Here is a 22,672-nt window from a genome sequence, read left to right as displayed (position 1 = left end):
GCGAGGCACTCGTCTTCCTTGGACGTCCACTTGACGCGTGGCTCACCCGGCCTAGCACTGGTCGCCCGCTTCTTCTTTCCCCCTTTTGTCGCTGGCGCCGGCTCCATCTCCTCCTCCGCCTGCTCTTCCTTCTCCCCCTCCTCGGCGTCGTCGAGCTCCTCGTCCATGTCGACGGCGGTGTCCATCGATTCGTCTTGCGCGTGGAACCCGAGGCATGAGAAGGTGGCGGTCGAGCTGTTCGTGATGATCTCGTCCATGGCGGTGTCGGTGGCCTGTGCGAAGGATAGGGCGCCCCGGCGCAGAGGCGGCGTCGGCGAGGCTGAGTACACCGGCGGCGAGTAGATGTACTGGGTGTGGAACCCGGCGTTGAACGCGGGGGACGGAGTGCGTTGGTCGGGGTTCAGGCCGGAGGGGGAGGCACGCGTCGGCGCGCCATGCGGGAAGGTAATGTTGGGGTTGAAACCGCCATGCGTCGCCGTCGGAGTAGCCAGGCGAGGGCGTGCACCCCCAGTTCGTCGGCGGCGGCAAGAAGTTGGCCGGCGACGACACGACGCTCTGTTGGCTCCCCCACGTAGCTTGTGGGTAGTGGCCGGGCGGATTCATCATCCCCTCGTGAGACGCCTCTGCTTGCTCCGCCGCTGCCAAAGCTGTCGCGTCCCTAGCCTTCTTGGCGATGAGCCTGTTCCGTCGGTCGGTGGTGACAGCCTCCCGGCGCTGAACCTCCGCCCTCCACACAACGTTTGACACGCCCGGTGGTCTTGCCATCGGCGCCCTCGGCTTCCTCTGCTTCGGCTGGGTGAAATCGACAGCGGCAGCGGGGCGAGGGGCCGAGTACTTCTTCGGCGGCATGGCGGCCGGATGACGGGAGCGGAGGGGAGGAGAATGGCGGGAGCGACAGGGCAAAGGGGGGAAGTGACGGGGAAATGGAGGGAAAGAGGGAAAAAAACGGCGGGAATAGGCCTGTCTGTCGCCGACAGAGCGGGCACACGTGCCTTTTCGCTTTGCCCCCGGGGCTTGGGTTCGGCTCGAGTTCGCCGGCTGTTATTTCGGCCCAAACCGGCGATAAACGAGGAGTACTCCAAGCCGAGTGGGCACGTCCTGAACCCAGGGGCATCTGCACCCATTTTTGACAAAATGCATTTTAAGCATGTTTTAAAATGTCAAAAATATAAAAGAAAATTTCATGCATACATGTTCGCAAATGTGTGTGCGCAGCACAAAGTTTTGTGAAGAAATATCTTTTTGGTTTGCCTCCACAAAAAAGACAAATGTCAGTGCTTCTAAATAGCGTGACGCAAATTTTTGTCTTTTTTGCACATGTTACAAAAAAATTATTTTTCCGTGAAACTTTATGCACGCATATGAAACATGAAAACATACCATGCAACTTTTTCAGATTTTTTTTAGCATTTATAAATATGTTTTCAAAATGGGTTCACTTTCCACTCCGAAGCCTCTCTTGTATCCCGCGGATCACTGCTCGCCAAAAAGAAGGGGAAAAAAGGCGCGAGCCCAACTCCAAGGACAACGACAGGGGCTACGAACGCGGGATTGACCGCCGCTCGCCGTAATCGCTTCCGCGGAGACGCGCAGAAGCTTCGCCGCCTCCATAGTTTACCACTTTCGTCAATGGGTCAAGTTCTGCCCGCTCCCACTTCCACTTTCCAACCTCGCAGCCCTCCGGCGGTCCTCCCCAACTTCCTGCCTGCGGGCCTGCGGCCGTCCTGCTCGCCGGCGGTGCGAGGGGAGGGGGGAGGGGGAGGGGGAGGGGGGCGCACCCACCAGCAGCGACCTACCTAGCAGTTTCTCCGTCTCTACAGTAGCTACTGTCGGCCGTTGACGGCGACTCCCTGCGCCGTATGTGCCATGCCACCGCAGGTACAGAGGTAAGGGCCCAGATCTGTTCTTCGGTTCTTCCTCCCCCTTTCTCTGGTTTTGTGATGTCTCATAAGATTTGCTTCACACACGTCGCCGGCGACATCCATGTAGTGCATATACGTTCCTAAAATAATACATATACATGCCCATATCTTCTCTGAAAGAATTTTTGTAGTATTATTAGGTCGATGGTATGTAGAAGTTGTCCTACTAGGAAATAGAGTATACCATGGAGAACGAGTCGCAGCTCGCAAGTGCGACGCCAAGGGATTTTACATTCCAATTGTTAAAGCAAATTACAAATGATTTTTCTGAGGACAACAGAATTGGTGTTGGCGGGTACGGAGTAGTCTACAAGGTATGATTGCTATATACCATTTTTCTTTTCAAATGATACTATCACAAACTACGAGAACCCATGTACCATATTAACACGATAATTTAACAGGGAACACTCGACAATGGTGAAGTGATTGCTGTGAAGAAGCTTTATTACAAGCATCCAGGACTTGACAGCGACAAGCAATTTCAGAATGAGTGTACTAACCTTATGAGGGTCCATCATCAAAATATAGTAAGGTTAGTTGGCTACTGCCATGAAATTCGTCATATATGCGTAGAGCACAATGGGAGATATGTTTTTGCTATGGTGGAAGATAGAGCTCTCTGCTTCGAATACTTGGAGGGTGGAAGCCTTGACAAACATCTCACGGGTATGATATGCTCTACTTAGACAGTATTCCTTTTTTGCATGAACGCAAAAACAATCCCCCAATTAAGGCTTGGTAGCATATTTTTGTTTATCTCTGCAGACGAATCCTGTGGATTTGGTTGGCACACGCGTTACAAAATCATTAAAGGAATTTGTGAGGGATTAAATTACCTTCATAATGGATCAAAAGAATCGATTTTCCATCTGGACTTGAAACCAGCCAATATATTGCTGGATAGGAATATGATGCCAAAGATAGGAGATTTTGGTTTGTCCAGACTCTTCGATTCAACAGAAACCTGTTCCACAAAAGGAATTATAGGAACACCGTAAGCTCATAACCGATGAAAAGTAATCGACTTCTTTGGTTATAACTTGTTATTAAAGTAAGTGTATTTGATACATGCAGTGGATACATGCCACCAGAATACATCAATAGATTCCACATCACACCAAAGTTTGACGTATTCAGTTTGGGCGTTACAATCATAAAAATAATGTCAGGACAAGAGGGCTACTCCAAATTTGCGGATATGTCTTCCCAAGAATTTATTCAACTTGTAAGAAAATATCTTATGTGTTGACCAATATTTCCCCCCAAATATTATGTTCTAGACTTACCAGTGTGCATGCATGTCATCTTCCAGTATATTATGTCTCAATTCTGTAGGTACATGAAAACTGGGAAAAGGCGTTGCAGACAACTGTGTTGGCGCATACATCACATGGAGTTAAGAAATGCATTGAAATAGCATTAAGATGCGTGGAGGCTGACCGAGTGAAAAGGCCTACTATAGCCGAGGTTGTGGATGAATTGAGTAAGATTGATACTACCATTATCGATGAACTAAATAAGATTGATACAGACAGAAGTTCACCAATAGAGCAGGTATATTCTCACACTGCTGGAACTGGTGATATCTTCATCTTTGACTTGCCTTTTTTTGCTTCTGTCCACAGGATTTGTCTTTCCTCTTGCTATGTGGACATATACAGAAGAGTTAAATTAAACTCCTAGCCGTATTCTCTAAATAGCCACTAATTTACCACTCATACACTTCTGCCCTTTAATTATGATTTTCCCTTCATTACCTATACTATTATTAACTTAACCTTTTTTATATAATTTTTCATATAATTATGCAATCCAGAAGAAATGGAAACGAGATCTTTCTATAACACTATAACTTGCTAGAGTTAAAAGTAAATTATGTTGTATGTGCTGATTGGACTTAATATTTACTCCCTCCACAAATGTGAGAACATTTGAGGGGGCAAATAACTAATTTTTCTTCCAGCTAAGCCCTCCACTTAACATTCCTTCACAGACTTGTCCAAGGAGCTCCGCCACTGCCGCTATGCCCAACCTTGTATGCACTGAGAGCGTCATTCCCCTGTCATCTTGCCACAGTAGTAGCACCCAGGTTCGCATCAGGGCTGCACAGCTAGACTGGACAACATGTGCCGCTCCAACTAATAAATTTTCCTTAAATCTTTTAGGTCCTCATAAGAGCTAATTGCCAAACATATCAGTAGTGCTCTGTGGTGGAGGAATGCCAGATCTGACCATACACCACGCAAAATGCGTGAACTAATAGTCAAAGAACAAGTGCTGGACAGATTCATCATGTTCGCAAAAAGCACATTTCTTACTACACCCTACCAATTCCATTTTTCTAAGTTACCTTTATTTAAATATACGCTTGAGAACCAAAAAAGATCTTTATCTATGGAGGGACCCTCATCTTACACATTCGCCTATTTTATATCGGGATGTTCTCTAAAAATACATCGGGATGTTCTGATACATAAAATAACCAGTTAAACTGAAAGTAGATCGGCAGCTCTTTCATATTTCAACCAACCACTGTAATGCATAAATTATCCATAGGAATACATTAACTTCGTGACATGTACAATAAGTTCAAAATTATTTGGCTGTGTCTTCCCACCTGACAAACTGAAAGTAGATTGCCAGCTCTTTCATGTTTCAACCAACCACTGTAATGCGGTTTAAGTGCATCTACAGAATAGGACTAATAACTTTTAAATACGTCTACAGAAATACTGCTATATTTTTTTGTGGGAAAATACTACTATATGTTCAGTCTAAGAGAGACTCATGTAAACAAGAACTGAAGCTCTAAAGTTCGTTGTTGTAGGTCACCAACTTACAATGCAATCAGGCCTTCACCCCATGTGTGAACTCAGGTATGCATTTAGTACTTAAGACCTGACTCCAACTAAGTAACATACTGGACTCCCTCCTGGACCTTTCCATCTGTTACTATGCTTCTCTTCGCTGGTACCATTTTTAGATGATGGCCAAGTGAGTGAAGTGAGCATAGCTTGCTTCAGCCGGTTCCTAATTTCTGTGCAAAGTTTCCCTAAAAAAAAATAGAATCAAACACTTGAATCTTGCAGAATATGATAACTATGGACCTGAGGTAGATCAATGCAAAAGCGTATCCACCAGAGAACATTTTCTTTTAAAATATTAAGCTAATTTGGTATTTTTGTGTATGTTTTGTTCCTTAAAAAGTACTGAAGACATGATATGCAGGAATGTTCTCAAAAGATGGTGGTAAAGATGGGAGTATGATTAGTTCCTGCAGCAGTCAAGCCATTCGAGCCTCTTCAGATTCGGTGCTTCTAAGAGCAAATATTAAATGCCCTATCTTGTCATCAACCAGTGTTAAAATCTTCAGTTATGATAATCTCAGGTTAGCCACAAGGAAGTTCCATTCTAACTGTGTGCTCGGTGAAGGAGGATTTGGATGTGTATATAAAGGATGGATTGATGAGAACACATTGTCACCTTGCGAACCTGGCACTGGTATACCTGTTGCAGTGAAAAGATTAGGGCAGGAGAGTTCGCAAGGGCACAAAGAGTGGTTGGTGAGCATAACTGTTATTCTATTTTGTGTTGTTGTCCTCGAAGCTATGTAGATTCATGTCTGGTTTAAGTGCAGTTTCGAAATCCTATCTTGAAATGATAACTTCGAATTTATCAGTTACAGCTTCAGAAGTGCTGATGAAATATTGTATGGTTTTAACTCTGTTAAGTTTCCATTTATAGGCAGAAATTAACCTAGCTCACCTTTCCCACCCCAACCTTGTGAAGTTATTTGGGTACTGCTTAGAGGATGAGCACCGGCTACTAGTGTACGAATTCATACCACATGGGAGCTTGGACAATCATCTTTTTAAGAGTAAGTTGAAGTAGGACTTTGTGCTCCACTGTTGTCCACTGTTCTTCGTACTGCATAGAATAATGCCATAGTATGTCATATTTATGAATTACTACATAAATCATTGATGTAGGAGACTCATGTCAACCTCTGTCATGGAACCTGAGAATGAAAGTTGCACTTGGAGTTGCAAAAGCACTAGCTTACCTTCACTGTGCAGAGATAAATGTCATTGTTAGAGATGTTAAGAATTCCAATATTCTCCTTGACAGAGTAAGTGAATCCTCAGAACATCGTACTTCACCTATATGAGCATGTGATGTCTACTGAAACGAATGCATCATACTATTGTACAGGACTATACCGCGAAGCTCTCTGATTTTGGAGTGGCAGTTAATGGTCCTGTTGATCAGGAGAGTCATTTATCCACAGCGGTTAAGGGGACACGTGGTTATGCAGCTCCGGAATACATTGCAACAGGTAATCTTCAAAATACAACTTCAGACATTATGCAAATATGTTTTTGGAAAACCTTTTAAAACGTTGGCGCATAACGGGTCAATTTGCACGTTGCTTTCTACCACAACATTTCAAACGAAGTTTTACCATCACAAACATTCCGTCCGATGGGTCAACAGTGATCTTCACTATATCAAAAGTGTTTGCACATGCAGAAATTTAACAATGAGGTCATCTGGTCCGGCACACAAGAGGTAAATATAAGGTTGTGTACAAGTGAGTTCAGTTGGAAGTAGAAAGCTAATCCACTAATAGGAACAAATGAGTAATCCATACCGCGGGTGCTTCGCTCTCTGCACACCCGGCCTACCGGCCTTCGCTACGACAGGTGCTGACCTCTGATAGAGTTCTGATCATATATGTACAATCTTCAATCCAAGACTAATTCCGTCCTTATAATAACATGTAAGGAATCGACAAACTCGAGTCCTTCATTAACAACTAAATATCTACACAGCGTCAAAAGTTCCTCCCGAAGTCCAGAATCCTGAAAGTTACCGACATGTATTTCCGAAACTTCATGAAAAATGGGAAGTTACAAAAGAGGAAAGTGCCAAAAACACAAAGGCTACTAAAAACGAAAAAGAATTGGTCAGGAGCTGACCACGTTGGGGCTGGATAACAGCTGCCTGCCACTTGCCTTCCATTGCTTTAAAAGCATTACTCCCTCCGATCCAAAATAAGCGTCGCAGTTTTGAACTAAGGTTGAACTAACCTTAGTTCAAAACCGCAACACTTATTATGGATCGGAGGGATTACTGTACTTACTATGGGCTCGAAAAGTTGTAGATGGTCTTTACTTGATAGGTGTGAATGGCCTTGTTTATTATTTTGAACGAGTTTATTTTTGTTAATCCATTGGTTGACAAATATTGTTCACACTTTGTGGTTTGTTCTTCATCCAGAGCTCATATTCAAGGTGTAATAAGCTTATATATAACAATTCTACACTGGCAGGCCTACTTACACAGAAGTGTGACATCTATGGCTTTGGAGTACTGCTTCTGGAGTTGTTGTCAGGTCGCCGTGCCCTTGACGAGAACCGACCAGGGATGGAGCAGAATCTTGTGGACTGGGCCAGACCATATCTCAGGCATAAGCACAAGATACGTTGTGTCATAGATACCAGTCTAGGCGGTCTGTACTCGTTCAGTGCGGTCCAGAAACTCGCTGCCCTTGCCCTCGAGTGCCTGTGCACGGACCCCAAGAAGAGGCCGGCCATGGACTCGGTGGTCTCTATCCTAGAAGGTGTTCAGGAAGACGAGGAACTAGAAGCAGCGGAGCACCAGGAATCAGGCAAAAAGGTCACTGCGAGTGCAAGCAGGAAGAACGGCAAATCTCGCTGGAATATCTTCGGAGGGGGGCGGTCGTGATCCAAAGCCATTCCTCCGAAGCCGGAACAGGTTTTATCTGAGATGCAGGCTCAAAATTATGAAGGCATCTACAGGCTATTAAACACTGGACACTGTCTCGAAGATGTAACGTTGACTGCTAAAGCGCCTCAGAATTCAGAATTAGGCAGGATTTTACCCGCGAGAAGCAAGATGGCTTGCTACAAACACTGATCAGAAGAAGACGACACCAGTTTTGATTTTAGCTGACGAAATTGACGTGGCAGGTTTCATTTTTGGGGCATCTATTCTCCGCCCATCATCTCTGTCTTCTTCTTCTCTAATACTACAACCACACACAAGAGCTTCTTGCGGGTTCGGAGAAAACATGCTTGAACTGTAATTTCTGGATTTCATAATAGCAACGAAACTGAAAAACCTGTTGTCTACCCTTTACCAGTTTATAGAAGTCAAGATCATTAACAGATGGAGAGAGGATCCTCTTTTATTGTTGGATTATGAGCTCAAGAGGATAATGCAATCTCGCCGTTGCCGTGGCTGTTGGACATGGAGTTCCCTGGGCAGGTGGCAACTTGGGTCGCGGTGCTGACCAAGTCTATATTTTTCCATGGTTAAGAAAGATCACAGTTGGGAATGGTCAGCGTGTTTTTTATAGGCGTGATAGGTGGGATCCATGCTTTTTTCTGCTGGAGACATGGGCCTCAGAACCACATTTGGCGGGCAATACAACAAGCAGCTCATGCGTCGGCTATGAACGCGGCGACGCGGTCCATGAGCCGCTTGGCGTTGTCGCACTCGAGCTTCCCAAGGAAGAACACGTGGCCCTCCCCCTCCAGCTCCAGCCACGCCGCCCTCCCGCGCCACCCGCTCGCGGCCACGGCGTCGTAGTACGCGCGGTTGCGCGCGGCCAGCCCGTCCTCGAGCCCCGTGGTCACCAGCATCCTCGCGCACGCGAGCCTCTCCAGCGCCGGCGACGCCAGCGGGTTCATCCTCGGGTCGTCCGCGCCGCCTGCCGCCGACCCCCGGCACGCGTAGGACCAGAGGAGCCCGGTGACCCTGGCCGCGGCCGGGGGCTCCCCCTCGATCGCCGCGTTCCCGCTGAACCACGGGTGCAGCAGTACCGCGCCCTCGATCCTCGGCCCGCCGTCCCTCACGAGCATCTCGTGTGCGATGTTGGCGCCGGCGCTGTCGCCCGCGACGAACAGCCGGGAGGCGTTGCCGTGGTCGGCGATCCATTCGTCCTGCGCCGACGCCACCCACCGTAGCGCGGCCCAGGAGTCGTCGTACGCGGCGGGGAGCGGGTGCTCCGGGGCGAGGCGGTAGTCGACGGACACCGCGAGGACGCCCGCCGCGGAGGCGAGGGCGTTGAGGTACTTGTGGTACGTGGGGTCGCGGGCCGACCCGATGAGGAAGGCGCCGCCGTGGAAGTAGACGACGACCGGGAGCTTCGCGGAGGCGTCCTGGAGCTTGTTGGGAAGGTAGAGGCGCACGGAGAGGCCCGTGCCCGCGTCGAGGACGACGTCCTTGGAGGCGACGCCGGTGGCCTCGTCGACGCCGGCGGGCAGGATGGTGGGGTCGTTGAGGCGGTCTATCTTCCCGCTCCTGTAGATGCGGAAGCTCCCCGGGGTCTCCAGCAGCACCTCGTCGGCGGCGGCGGCATCAGATGTCCCCGGGGCAGTCACCGGAGGAGCCCCACTCGTGTCTGAGGTGCAACGGACTCTCGATCGCCACACGCCTTGACATCTTACTTGAGGCGAGAATGCGGTGGACAAGTATGGTGGTTGGAGTTGGAGTAACCTTCTTGTCCGATCAAGTGGTAGCCGCCGGCAAGGTCGGATGGCAGCCCAAGCAGTGCAGATGGTGATGGTGACTCCGCTCCTGATGGTGGTGGCCATGGAGGCCGAGTGTTCTTTTTTGTCCGAGTGTTTGCTCAGACGGCCTTGGTGTAGTAACAGGCTAACAGATAAGAGCCAGGTGTTGCTTAATGCTTAGGCCGGCTTGGATGCAGTAACAGTGCTAACAGATAAGATTTTGTGTGGTGGCAAAGGTCCGGCCGCCCAGGATCATCATCATGCAGCATGCCAGGAAAAGTACGTGCATGGACCTGACCGACCGCATGTGCTCAGGACAAACATAACCTAACGGTGTAGTCCCGCAAAAAAAAACATAACCTAATGGTCACGTTCTAAAAAGGACACGTCGGGAACGTTACGTCAAAAGATCGCGTACGCCGAGGGAGACATATGTACGTGAAGATCTCCGTCTGTCCGTACCGCGCAACTGTGCTGTCCGCGCGATTTTCCCTGGTCCCCGGTTGAACAGCCCGCTGGCCGCGCGCAACCACCAGCGATGCCACGTTTTGCTCGGCGTGGGTTCAGATACGCCGGCCATGTTTTAAAATCTATTTTCAGTTAATCATGACACAAGGAAACGAAAATGCCGGCGCGTGTGTGAAACGGACAAGTTTACGACACATACCAAACTGACATGGCACATCATGGTTGACAAGGTAGCATGAAACAGACCAGTTTACTTGGTCAACAGAAATGACAGTTTACTTGGCGCCTTTTTACACTTTTTGATAACCGAAGCGCATAAACCCATCTAACACAATACAAAGTAACAAGACATGACAAACACGACCGAACAATGCCTCTTTACTGTACACCACAGGAGATGACTGCGTTGGTGCTACACAAAATTGCTCTCTGCACAGTCATATATCCCCTATTGGACCGCTAACCGCTGGAGATGGTCCATGAACACCTCGAAGCTCACGTCATCTGTGAATATCACGTCTCCTCCGGGAGCAGGGTTATCAGAGTTATATGTCACGGATGGATTTAGCTTTGCCAGTAAAAACCGAGCCTGCAGGTTCAGACGAAAATGATATTATCTATTTCTTCAATACTCTAATAAAATCACAAGTGCAGAAGAATTACCTGAGATCCATATTGATCACAAACAACCAAACGGGGCACAGGAAACCGCTCTTTGATTATGGCATCAGATTCGTCATGTGGAGCTTTTAACAACTGGGCAAACGCCTGAAAATCATGCAAGACGCAAGATTAAGCACTGGAAGGCACACTGGATGAAGTCCTTCATGATCGATGAACTAGACTCGTGTGCATCTCAGTAAACCAACATTATTCTGCAGTATAGCTGACAAACAATTACCTCGTGGCCTTCTTGATCTTGGTAACCAGCCTTTCGCCATTGTGCAATGGTTATCCCATGGAAGATGACGACAGAAAAATAAGAATCCAACAAAAGGATCTTGTCAGGAGCAATTGCAGTTGCATCCAAGAGAACAGGCATTGGCCCTGATTGAAAGGAGTAGGATATAAGTGAAGGTTGAATCATTGCAACTGCATTGCCCACATTTTCCCTCTCCAACATCATCCTAAAATATGCGGTTTCATCGGGGCTATTATTGAAAACCTGCATTAAGGTAAGCAATTCAGTATGTATAAACATGGAAATTTCCATCTTTGTAGCATTGTTTAACGAAGAAAGGCCAGAACCCTCAACCTGGACAAACTGAGAACGCCTCAAGTTAAACATAAACTGGGGGAATATTGATAGACGTGGAGACAAACTGAAAGATGAGGGTGTTTCCTTCTGATAATCTCCAAATTTGGTACATAAACGTATCAAAGCACGGTCAAGCCATCTTATTGGATCAAAATCAGCCTGAAAACATCCAGATAAGGTGGTGTTACATAAATATGGAACTATAACTTGAATTTATAATCGTTTAAGGCCTGAATTATTTCAGATAATCTATGTGACATCAACAGCCAAGTCACTGCCTAAGGCTCAAGTGCTGAACAATACTGCTAAAAAAATTATCCATATCAGCAGAAGTAAGAAATGCATTCAATTTGTAAATTCTAAAAATGGAGTAATATTGTGAACTATTTAATTTAATTATGAAACACATGGATGTACCTCAGTTTCCATCTTAAATGAGACCAAGCGTGCCACAACTGCGGCTGCGGCTTCTTGATCAAAGCCATCTATCAGCTCCTGAAACACGGAAAAAGTTTATTAATAAACAAATAAGTATTTTGTTCAAAAGAATAACAAGCAAACACCAGAAAACCCGTCGGATTCGAAAGGAACTGGCATGAGCAACAATATGGCTGTTTTCTGAACATAGATTGCTTGTTCATATCAGCAAAATCAACTAATATGCTCACTAGATGGAACGACACACCTCTTCGCACATGTCTCTTGCCTCCTCTTCTTTCTTTCTTTTAGCCTTTGCAATTTTATTGTAGGTAGCTAAGTTAAGCTTTCCATTCAGTTTTGTTGTTGTGTTTTTGTACTTTTTATGGTTTTATTCGGTTTAGTCGTTGGCCACCGTTTGTGGATTGTACTTTTGCGCCTTGTACAGAGTCCTTCTAATAAGGAACACCAAATATTTCAATGCGAAAAAAGAATTATGCTCACTAGAAGAAGTGTCATCAATAATTCATGATTAGCAAAGTGATCAAAGATAAGAGAAACTAGCCTGCACAGTAGCAGCACCAGAAGCCCATTGTCTGGAGATCGTAGTAGTTCGCAATCTCATCTGGCCCTCATGATGCTGATAACTGAATGTGACACCCTCAAGTCAGCCAGGTAAGTACATCTAAAGCAGAATCAGATTGTTTGGAAAATTGAAAAGGAAAAAAAAATGTTCCTTACTAGGTTACAAATTGAAGGTAGAGCTGTTTGCCTGTCTGCTGAGCGACTGTATCTGGGCCAACTTTTCTTGAGATGTCATATACAAAGCAAAGCGATGTTTTCTTGTCAAGACCACACATCTTCCAGGCGCTGGTGTTTCCCTGACCAATAACAGTGTCTGCAGACAGAGGACTTTTCTGCATACGATAACTGCAACATTAGAACAGCACACAATTGCAGTCTTGTCATTGTATACGCTTTACAGCTAAAAAGTTAACAACATGGTTGTACCTTCTCCAGGGAAGAACAAGGCCCAATAATGCCTTGAATCTTTACATCTTTTGAGCAGTTAATCTCGAGAATACCACTGTTGAGGCAATTCAAAAATATTAATGTAAAATTCAAATAAAGATGTCACCTTCACACAAACATTGGGTGTATTATATTGATTGATTGATAAATTTTAGATTCATTTATGGTATCTTCGGAACAAGGGTCGATCCAGGTGGCCTTGATATGCAGCAGAGCAGTTGAGCTACCTTGAAAGCTTCACTGGCACATGTACGACTTTATAGGATAGTATGGAAATTTTAAATGAGGAACCCTCACACTATGGTGAAAAAGAGGTAGGCAGCAGTTTGCCAACAAAATAAAAATAAGAGCAAGAGAAAATAATTGTTTACTTGAATGATAATCCAAGGCCGTTGTCTGCTGACTGAAAGATGCGAAGAAGCGAGTCTTTGAAAACAGAGTGACCAAAACTTTCAGCAAGCACAACAATTCCCCCAGTCTTCTCAATTGCAACCTTCATTTCAGCAACACCAACCTGAAAACTCAAGCATAAAGAAAATATTACTTCAGACAAAATAACCATGCATCTAAGTCACGCATCAAATAGTGGACACAAAGGTGAGTTTCCATGGCTTCATTAGGCAGTGTAGTAGCTTTTCAAAAGCACGTGTTTTCAATCAGTTTTGGATATAGCAGTTAGTTGAGAGCATTTTTTATCCACAACAGCAACATCTTACTAGAATAAGCAACTACTGATATAAATAACTAAATGCCACGTGCAGTACCACACAATGACCGTGGACATACCCTTCATAACTGACTGTCTATCAACTCTGTGGTCCTATTACACAGCCACTGGAAGCAACTAAGTGTTTCTTACATTTTATTACTTGCAAACATTGGATATAGTACCTGTGTTGAGGTCCCTCACTAGCATACAACTCACACAAATACACAGTAATAGCTGAGCTATTGCTTTACATAAAATGGACCCATTTGGCTAAAAAAAAGGTTGCTAATTTGCATTATGGTGATACTGCCGTTGGTCAGGAATCTAGTTCATGTCTTAGAATTGTGCATATGGCTGATATCTGACGTACTAACATGGATATGTGATATTGATATGGACTTTCAGCACAAGCAACAGCTAAATAACTACAAATTCTAGACACGTAAGCAATAATCAACGGTTCTAGCTACACACCTCTAATAGTAATAGCTGCAAAATCAAGGAGAAAAGGGTGAAAGCGTTAGAGAATGCATTCGACAAGCTGATTTCTATCCATACAAGGGTATGTGTGCCTCATACTTAGTAGTACCCTCTCCATTCTCTTTTGCTTGTCATTATAGACATCTGTTGAAGTATATGTGGATTGTGCAAACTTTCTCCATTAGTTCAGACTTTTGGTTCTACTGGTTGGTGCATGAAACTTAATAATATAGATGTTGTCTCCAGTACACAACTTTGATCATACCTTTTCTAACTATAAATGCAATGATACAGAAGTACTTATGATGCCAATTCTACTCAATATAATTTTGACAAATCTAAATAGCTGTATATGCTAGGAAACAGTTTACAGGTTTAACTGCACTAAGACGACATCTATACAAGAAGTAAGGAGTATAAATAAAATAAGCAACAGACCTGATCGACAGCACAAGCAAACAAATCCAGCACATGTCCTTGGTGCACAAGCTGCTTGGCAATCTGATCATAGAACTTAACAGCTTTATCAAAAAGTGGAGCCGAGTCTTTATCGAGGTCTTTGTGTGAGCGAATTGGCTCTGTTAAGGATTTGGATACAATCTGGAAATTTTGCACAACGGTCATCACACTACACAAGAATCATATAAAAGAATACGTATGCATTATACAATTATTGTGATATACGAAAATCATAGATAACATAAGTTCCAAGCATAATCAATATATGTACTCAGAGCAATTTGGCAGAAAACAGTGCATATTGCTGTCCTTCAATAGGGGAGCTTTTGGTGCAGAGATTTGCTCTAAAACCAATGAAAACAGTGAGATAAACATGAGTTTACCTTTTCAAGAAAAGAAACAATAGTATTTTGTCACAAAGCAAAGGTGCATGCTAGAACATGCAAAAATGACTTAATGTTCAAATATAAAATAGTACTGTTTCTTAGAACATGAGGAAAGGATGGTGCTCCAAGAGTAAGAACCTTTCCAGTTTCACATCTAAACACGTGAACCCAAAATTGTGATAGTATGATAGACAACCAAATAGCTCAAAAGATGGCAATCATTCAATATTAATTGGACTTACAGAACCAGGTCCCTCTGTAGATGGACCCCCAACAAATGCCATGATCCTAGCACCTGATCCAGGGACACAAACCCCCAAGAGACTGGCCGCCACACTTAATGCAGCTCCAGTGCATCTTGATGCACGTTGATCAGCTGGAATATGCCAAGGGTCCTTTTGCAGCTCTTCAATAACCTATACATACAGTGAAATCATCGTATCACGGACTTGCCACATTAAAAATTTGGGATAAGAACTGTTATATAGACAATATGATTTTCTACTGAATGATATCGATTCTTAACTGAGTTCAGTACAAACTCGCACTCTGAAGCAGGCACAAGGAACCTAGAGATGCTCTCTGATGAAAGACCATCCCTAGTTCCAGCTATAACCCCTGTGGTGGGCTTTTGTTTGCCTGCAAAGAAGCACATTTGCTCCAATATTTGTTCCTTGCTGACCTCCTTTGTTCCCTTGAACACATATGACTTCGGCAACAAACCAAAACCCAATTCATGCACCTACATGCACCAATATTGAAAATATATTGCTAAATAAAGCATTGGATACAGAACAAAACATTTAAGGACAGAGCATTATGAGTAAACACAGAACTATACCTGTACATATGTCCCAAAAGTAATGAATCCAATAAGGGAATTATCTGGCAATAGCTCAGTAGCCTGTGCCAGAGCAGACTTCAAATAACCAATTTCTTCCTCGATAATGCAAGTATCCACAACAAAGATGAAAACAGGAGGCATTACAGGACCTGTTTCTGCAGTGGATATGTACTCAATTGTGGTATACTGAGGAAAGAGTTCTGGAGGGAGATTGTTTTCTGAGATCGAGGAATAGTGTTGAGGGAACTGATTGCGCTGAAAGCAGAATGTACAGAGCCAGATCTTAGCATTATAGTCGACTCTGGAGAAGGGATTGAGGATGGAACGACACATGCGGCAGCGAAGGGGAGCATATGGCACTACTGGCATATCAGGAATTGACTTGAGAGGAGTATAGATGGCAGAAACAGGGACGACACAGCTCACAGCATCCTCCCTTGTGCCTGGAATAACATTCCATGGCATCCTTATCCCATCCAGAGCCTCAAGCTCAAGGAATTCAGACATTTTGTATACAGCAGTCTTATGTGCTAACAGTGTCAGGCGGCCTCCGCAAGTGAAATGGTACCCAACCTGCAAATTTCAGATCAATAGCAAGTGAGAAGTCGGTGAGCATAAGCAAGCGAAAATAGAATGAAGACTACCACAGAAAGACAGGTCAATCCAATCTGCTCAAATACTATATCTGATACTACAATAGTTCTTGTACATCAAAATTATAATGTTGTACATTCCTAGCAATCCTATTTCACCGAAACCAAGTTGCCGGCAGTAGACAGTGAGCTCGTTTAACCAATGATTCAGCCTGATCATACAACTTCGAACATGAATACCCCAACCCTTCGAGCAGATCGCAGCATCGATCACTCCTGATAACTCTCCAGCTTACATACATACATAACTTAAAAAACTCAACTCCAGATAGCCGCACGAAACGATCACATGAACCTTTTTGCATTCGTGTCAAACAAATAACCGAGTGTGGTGACACGCAGTACGAAATTGCACCCAGGTAGCCCAGAATTCTCACAAACTATCTTAGTGGCCAGGGTTGATTTCGATTTGTTCTTCTAGTGTGACAAAACCACCACAAAATATTCGAGATCGCAATTGCTTCCCGCCCCCGCCCACCAGACACAACCTAAAATTCTCGCAGCTGAACACGGAGAACGCTAGTCCCTAGATCTCCAAGAACGGCCTCGCCTTCAGGAAAAGGAAAGGCAGGAGCTGCAAGCAGAGGCGGCGCTTACCGGCGGATCACTCGCGAACACTGCCGCGCAGCGAGAAACTGGAGGGCAGGTCGCCTCCTGGTGCCGGCCAGCCGCGCCCGCGTCGGAGGAGGAGGCGATCGAGGCGGCACGGTGGAGCGCGCGATGCGATCCGGATTCAGGAGGGGACTCTGCACTCAGGCGACAGGAGGAGAGGGGTGAGGTGGCGCCGGACTGAGGTCTTGTGGGGCCGATGTTCGGGGACGAAGGGCTCGGATGGGCGCGTCGGAGGCGAGGCCGGATCGGACGGCTCGTACGAGGCCTGCCTGCGTGGCCTGTCCTGTGTCGTCTGGTTGTTGTTCTGGACACCGGCTGTCTCGGCGCTGGCAAATTTATGCCGCCCCAACTTTTCCGACAACGGCGAGAGTCGGTTTCACTCTTCATGTCTGAGCCGGAGTATACCGGACCGTCCGGGAACCAAAACCGGTCTTCTCTGGGTTTTTTCACAAGAAGCTAGTCAAAAAAAAGAGGCACGCAGCTACGCGATTCTAACTGTTCTTGGTTTTGTAACTCACTGCTCTTGGTTTTCTACGTGGGAGTGCGGCCAAGGTCTTCCATAGGAGCTCGAAGAAAGAGGTCCTGAATAACTATACAATTTATAAGATGCAGTGGATTAGCTAGACATGGAAAAGCTGCCACTTAGGGAATTTGTTTGCATAAGCTACAAGTGCTATAAACCAATCATGTACTGAGTACAAAGCTATTCCATTATAGTGAGCAGTATCAAATACGTAACAAGCAATAGAAGCGTCCTGGCAGGTGTATAGAACTAGCAAAGTGGTTTAGGAAAGGGCATATGAATAGGCAGTTTGGCAAGTGAGTAGTTTAGGTCCTTTAGACCAAAGAAAAGGCCGGGAGCATTTAGGTAGGCCCATCACTCGACCGGCGGCAGCAGATCGACTTATACTAACCGCATTGGCAGAGCTACTCAATGACTCATTAGATCCACGAATTTCCCCATCTGCGCATGGCTTCCGCAAGGTTCTCAGCCCTTCTTCCGTGCATTAACTCAATGGCCGTCTATGGATTATATGGTTCAGGTGGACGTGGTCAAGTGTTTCGATAGCATAGACCATGGTTACTACTTGAACATTTGTCTAAGCTCTTAGGTACAGATAACGCTCCTCTCATTGACCTCATCAATTGCTTTCTCAAGACACCGATACTTTCTAAGAAAGGGAATGACTACTCAAGGTCTTTTAGCATGGCAACCACACGCCAAAGCCCAATACCGATCGGGCTCGCTATATTTTTGCCTGAAATCTTAAACGCGCAGCTGCGCTCGTTCGTCGCGTCGAGCGCAGGCACGTCAACCGTTCGATGCGGTGGAGCGATCCCACGCGCGCGATCCGCTTCTGACCAGGTGGCTTTACGGGATTACGCGAGGCGTGCGGCGCGTGATGGGCCCGGCACCTTTATTCCAGGCGAAACCGCAGGCACCCCCGCTCCTCTTGTTCGAAACCGTCTGCCCGCACTCCTACAGCGATTTCATTCGAATTCCTCCCCGTCTCCCTTCCTCTCCTCTAGCAACGACGCGACGAGGCGAGGTGCTGCGGTGGTGGATCCCGCGCGGAGTCGCCGGTGCGGGAGGCCGTCCGCAAGCGCCGTGAGTCGCCGGCTACAAGTGGAGGTAAACCCGGCACGTATTCCCCCCTATTCTCGCTCTGCTTCCCGGTTGCGGTCCATGACGTCCATGGCGTTTAGGGTTTCGGTGACGGGGCGGGCACGAGGTTGTCCATGGCGTCCTCGGGCTCCGCATCGTCAATGTCGGGGAAGGGCGCGGCGTTGCTATGGCGAGGGGGGTGGGGTGGTGCTGGGGGGAGGCGGAATTGAGTCGCTGTAAGGCAGGTGTAAGGGGATACACGTGACCGAATCCTGGTGACTTGGGCATAGGATTCGTTTTTTATGTTGCTTGCTTCTGAGGTCGCAGTTGCTCATAAATTTGATGGCAGTTGCTTAGATTTTCCCTGTAGTTTGCGAGATGGAGGGGCAGGGTAAGGGGATGCATTTGACTTGGGCAGTTGTTCATAAATTTGATGCTAGTTGCTTAGATTTTTCCTGCAAATTTGCGAGATGGGGGGGGGCAGGGTCAGGGGATGCATCTGACTTGGGCAGTTGTATAGAATTTTGATGGTAGTTGCTTAGTTTTTTTTGTGAGGGGAGGGTTAGGGTAAGGGGATGCATTTTACAGGGGCACAGGATTGGTTTTTTTTTCTGATGTTGCTTGAATTCCTGATTGAGTTGTATAGAGATTTGATTGTAGTTGCTTAGTTTCCCCCCGCATTTTTTTTGTGATGGAGGGGCGATCGAAGTTCATAGTATCCACAGTTGCACTAATTAGGGGCAGTAGTCGCCTTGTGTTCAACATTAAAGCAGCACACTGTTCTTTTTGGGGGAGATGGTTTTTTTGGTTGGTTGATTTTTAGTTATTGCCATCTCATTATTGTCCAATTGCCTAGATTTGCAGCACCAAGTTGTTATCATTTTTTTTAGTGTTCTTTAAAATTACTATATGAAACATGACTTTGCCTATATTCACCATCGAGTTGCGGTTTTTATCACAACTATGAATAGGAGATGAGATATCTCTCACGAATAAGTGGCAACTTTTTATGAGTGTTTTTGATGTTTTAGCTAATGTGATGAAGATGAATATGTGACCTTTTTTGTGATGAGGAGTTTTTTATGTGTTTGTTTTATGTCATTTTTTTAGTTGCCACAAAATAATGAGTAGTTGCATAGTTTTCAACACCAAACTGCTTCTGCAAGCACTAGCATTCAGTAGTTGAGTTATCTCTGGGTAGGACTAAATGGAGATCGTTCATCTCCAAATGACAACGACGTTACCTCCAAATGCAAGTAGTATCATTGAGCAGTTGAGTTATAGGGCTTTGTATCTTTTTTCATCAACATGGCATTTTTTTGGTGCGTTTCTTTTACAGAATGGCTCCGAAAAGCAGAGGACTGCGGCAAGAACTGATGGTGAAAATGAGGCAGAAGAAGTGGTAGCTCAATCAGCAAGGAGTAATGTTGGACACAAGCACGGGCGGACGAATCAGGATCCTGTACGTGGTGGTCAGGTAGGGAAACGGGCCACCATTCTGCCCAGGGTGGTCGGGCGGGGAAACGGGCCACCGATTCCGCCCCTCGTGATGAAGGAGGGAGAAGTCCGAAACGTGCGAAGAAAGTCGTGGACGAGGTATTTTTTTCATGAAAAACTTGAAAGAAGGGAGGCATCTTTTTTTTTGAAATATGTAATGCTCAATCAGCATGCCATTTTCTTGGTATATGCACTCCTATCTTTGATAAGCAGCAGAATAGCAGTGTAGCAGTTGCCTAGTTTAGTACTAGCATGTAACGCCCACGATGCGGCTATATCTCCCACGTGTCGAGGCACGACTTAGAGGCATAACCGCATAGTGGTTTTGTCGCAAGAAGGGTCATCTTCACACAATCCCATGTAATGAACAAGAATGGGATAAAGAGTTGGCTTACAATCGCCACTTCACACAATACATAAATATATCTCATACATCATCCAAAATACAATCATATAGACCGACTACGGTCAAAATCCAGATGAAAATAAGACAACCCCAAATGCTAGATCCCCGATCGTCCCAACTGGGCTCCACTACTGATCATCAGGAAAAGACACATAGTAACGACCACGTTCCTCGTCGAACTCCCACTTGAGATCAATCCCATCAACTGCACTGGCATCGTCGGCACCTGCAACTGTTTTGGTAGAATCTGTGAGTCACGGGGACTCAGCAATCTCACACCCGCGAGATCAAGACTATTTAAGCTTATAGGAAAGGATGGTGTACTGAGGTGGAGCTGCAGCGGCAATAAGCATATATGGTGGCTAACATATGCAAGAGAGAGCGAGAAGAGAAGCAACGGAACGGTCGTCATCTAGCAATGACCAAGAAGTGATCCTGAACACCTACTTACGTCATACATAACTCAGACCGTGTTCACTTCCCGGACTCCGCCGAGAAGAGACCATCACGGCAACACACGCAGTTGATGTATTTTAATTGGGTCAAGTGACAAGTTTTCTACAACCGGACATTAACAAATTCCCATCTGCCTCATAACCGCGGGCACGGCTTTTGAAAGATAATACCCTGCAGGGGTGTCCCAACTTAGCCCATCATAAGCTCTCACGGTCAACGAAGGATAAACCTTCTCCCGGAAAGACCCGATCAGTCTCGGAATCCCGGTTTACAAGACATTTCGACAATGGTAAAACAAGACCAGCAAAGCCGCCCGAATGTGCCGACAAATCCCGATAGGAGCTACACATATCTCGTTCTCAGGGCACACCGGATGAGCAGTCCGTACAACTAAAACCAATCCTCGAGTTTCCCCAAGGTGGCGCTGCAAAGGGCTCTAGTTTGGACCAGCACTCAGAGGAACACTGGCCCGGGGTTTAAAATAAAGATGACCCTCGAGCTCTAGAAAACCCGGGGGAAAAAGGCTTAGGTGGCAAATGGTAAAACCAAGGTTGGGCCTTGCTGGAGGAGTTTTATTCAAGGCGAACTGTCAGGGGGGTCCCATAAATCACCCGACCGCGTAAGGAACGCAAACTCAAGGAACATAATCCCGGTATATCAGTAACTAGGGCGGCAAGAGTGGAACAAAACACCAGGCATAAGGCCGAGCCTTCCATCCTTTACCAAAATATATAGATGCATTAATTAAATAAGAAATATTGTGATATCCCAACATATCCATGTTCCGACATGGAACAAACTTCAACTTCACCTGCAACTAGCAACGCTATAAGAGGGGCTGAGCAAAAGCGGTAACTTAGCCAATCAACGGTTTGCTAGGAAAGGATGGTTAGAGGCTGACATGGCAAAATGGGAGACATGATATAGCAAGTGATAGGTAGCGGAGCATGGCAATAGAGCGAACAACTAGCAAAGCAAAGATAGAAGTGATTTCGAGGGGTGGTCATCTTGCCTGCAAGGTTCTCAGAGTTGTCGAAAGCTTGATCCTCGTAAGCATACTCAACAGGTTCCTCGTTCACGAACTCGTCTCCCGGCTCTACCCAAGACAAGAACACAAACAAACGGAACCACAATCAACAACGAGAAATGCACAAGCAACATGATGCAAAACATGTATGATATGCAAGATATGATATGCGAAGCATATGCGTGCTCCGGAAGAAAAATGATGAACATGGCAGTAACTTGGCAAACCAAGCATGCCACTGGAAAGATGAGATGATTTCGGTCGAAATCGATATAAAGATCACCGGAAACGGATGCACGGTTTGCAAATGGCAAGCAAAACAAGAATGACACGAATCTGCGATTAACAGCAAGATAGCACTTAAAATGCAACAAGCAACAATGCTACAGCACTCCAACATAGCAACAAAGCATATGAAAGTAATCTACAGGAGATGCTTGACAAAAGATGAACACTGAGCTACGGCTAGTTCACAACATATCAAGCTCAAACAAGCATCGCAAAAGTGCAAAAGATAACAGGATCACAGACTTGGTGGAAAACCGGACATGGCAGAAAACAGCATCAGGTAGCAATGTACAGAGCACGAAATCAACATGCTACAGGAACTTAACATAGCAAAACAAGGCATGGCAGTGTTCTACTAAATGCATATAACAAAATTTCCTTACTGACCATAAGCCAAAAAGGACCAGAAGATATGATGGCAAGCATGTAAACATAGCAAGTTTCGTTATCAGGTTTCAGACTTAGCAGAAAACAGAGCATGGCAGAAATAATAATATGTAGGCCTCTTTGTGAGCTTGATGCACTCACTAAAGAGCAATGCATGAAAAACCAAGCATATATACAGTAATATGGCATGTTTATGAAGCTAACCATGGAAAGAACAAAAGCAT

At 45.6% G+C, this 22,672-nt stretch overlaps 3 protein-coding genes across 8 annotated transcripts; 1 reads left to right on the top strand and 2 right to left on the bottom strand.

Annotated features, from left to right (window-relative positions):
• Positions 1 to 1,490: 1,490 nt before the first annotated feature.
• LOC123121746 (receptor-like cytoplasmic kinase 176) lies at positions 1,491 to 8,069 on the top strand. Of its 5 annotated transcripts, none has more exons than XM_044541775.1 (13): positions 1,491 to 1,886; positions 2,063 to 2,236; positions 2,327 to 2,591; positions 2,691 to 2,919; positions 3,000 to 3,150; positions 3,261 to 3,479; positions 3,919 to 4,014; positions 4,753 to 4,801; positions 5,154 to 5,488; positions 5,670 to 5,802; positions 5,915 to 6,054; positions 6,138 to 6,261; positions 7,258 to 8,069. In XM_044541775.1, the coding sequence occupies exons 2-13, from the start codon at positions 2,108 to 2,110 to the stop codon at positions 7,671 to 7,673; spliced, it is 2,286 nt and encodes a 761-aa protein (XP_044397710.1). In that variant the 5' UTR covers positions 1,491 to 1,886; positions 2,063 to 2,107; the 3' UTR covers positions 7,674 to 8,069. The 5 variants fall into 5 exon arrangements, with proteins under 5 accessions (XP_044397710.1, XP_044397709.1, XP_044397708.1 ...); XM_044541774.1 differs by having other exon boundaries at positions 2,054 to 2,236; XM_044541773.1 differs by having other exon boundaries at positions 1,757 to 2,236.
• Positions 8,070 to 8,278: 209 nt separating this feature from the next.
• On the bottom strand, positions 8,279 to 9,698 carry LOC123121747 (probable carboxylesterase 2). The gene has a single exon (XM_044541778.1). It carries the CDS (start codon positions 9,545 to 9,547, stop codon positions 8,390 to 8,392), a length of 1,158 nt encoding a protein of 385 aa, XP_044397713.1. The 5' UTR covers positions 9,548 to 9,698; the 3' UTR covers positions 8,279 to 8,389.
• Positions 9,699 to 10,135: 437 nt separating this feature from the next.
• On the bottom strand, positions 10,136 to 17,168 carry LOC123121745 (protein transport protein SEC23). Of its 2 annotated transcripts, XM_044541772.1 has the most exons (14): positions 16,767 to 17,168; positions 15,514 to 16,089; positions 15,199 to 15,414; positions 14,915 to 15,088; positions 14,266 to 14,427; positions 13,010 to 13,152; positions 12,618 to 12,693; positions 12,348 to 12,523; positions 12,172 to 12,253; positions 11,607 to 11,684; positions 11,187 to 11,348; positions 10,833 to 11,096; positions 10,595 to 10,699; positions 10,136 to 10,520 (listed from the first exon to the last, which is right to left on the bottom strand). In XM_044541772.1, the coding sequence occupies exons 1-14, from the start codon at positions 17,166 to 17,168 to the stop codon at positions 10,380 to 10,382; spliced, it is 2,757 nt and encodes a 918-aa protein (XP_044397707.1). In that variant the 3' UTR covers positions 10,136 to 10,379. The 2 variants fall into 2 exon arrangements, with proteins under 2 accessions (XP_044397707.1, XP_044397706.1); XM_044541771.1 differs by having other exon boundaries at positions 10,833 to 11,348.
• Positions 17,169 to 22,672: the final 5,504 nt, after the last annotated feature.

The sequence above is a fragment of the Triticum aestivum genome, chromosome 5D (genome assembly GCF_018294505.1).
Source record: "Triticum aestivum cultivar Chinese Spring chromosome 5D, IWGSC CS RefSeq v2.1, whole genome shotgun sequence".
Taxonomy (NCBI): domain Eukaryota; kingdom Viridiplantae; phylum Streptophyta; class Magnoliopsida; order Poales; family Poaceae; genus Triticum; species Triticum aestivum.
Note: the sequence above shows the minus strand (reverse complement) of the source record. Positions and strands in the feature narration are given on the sequence as shown.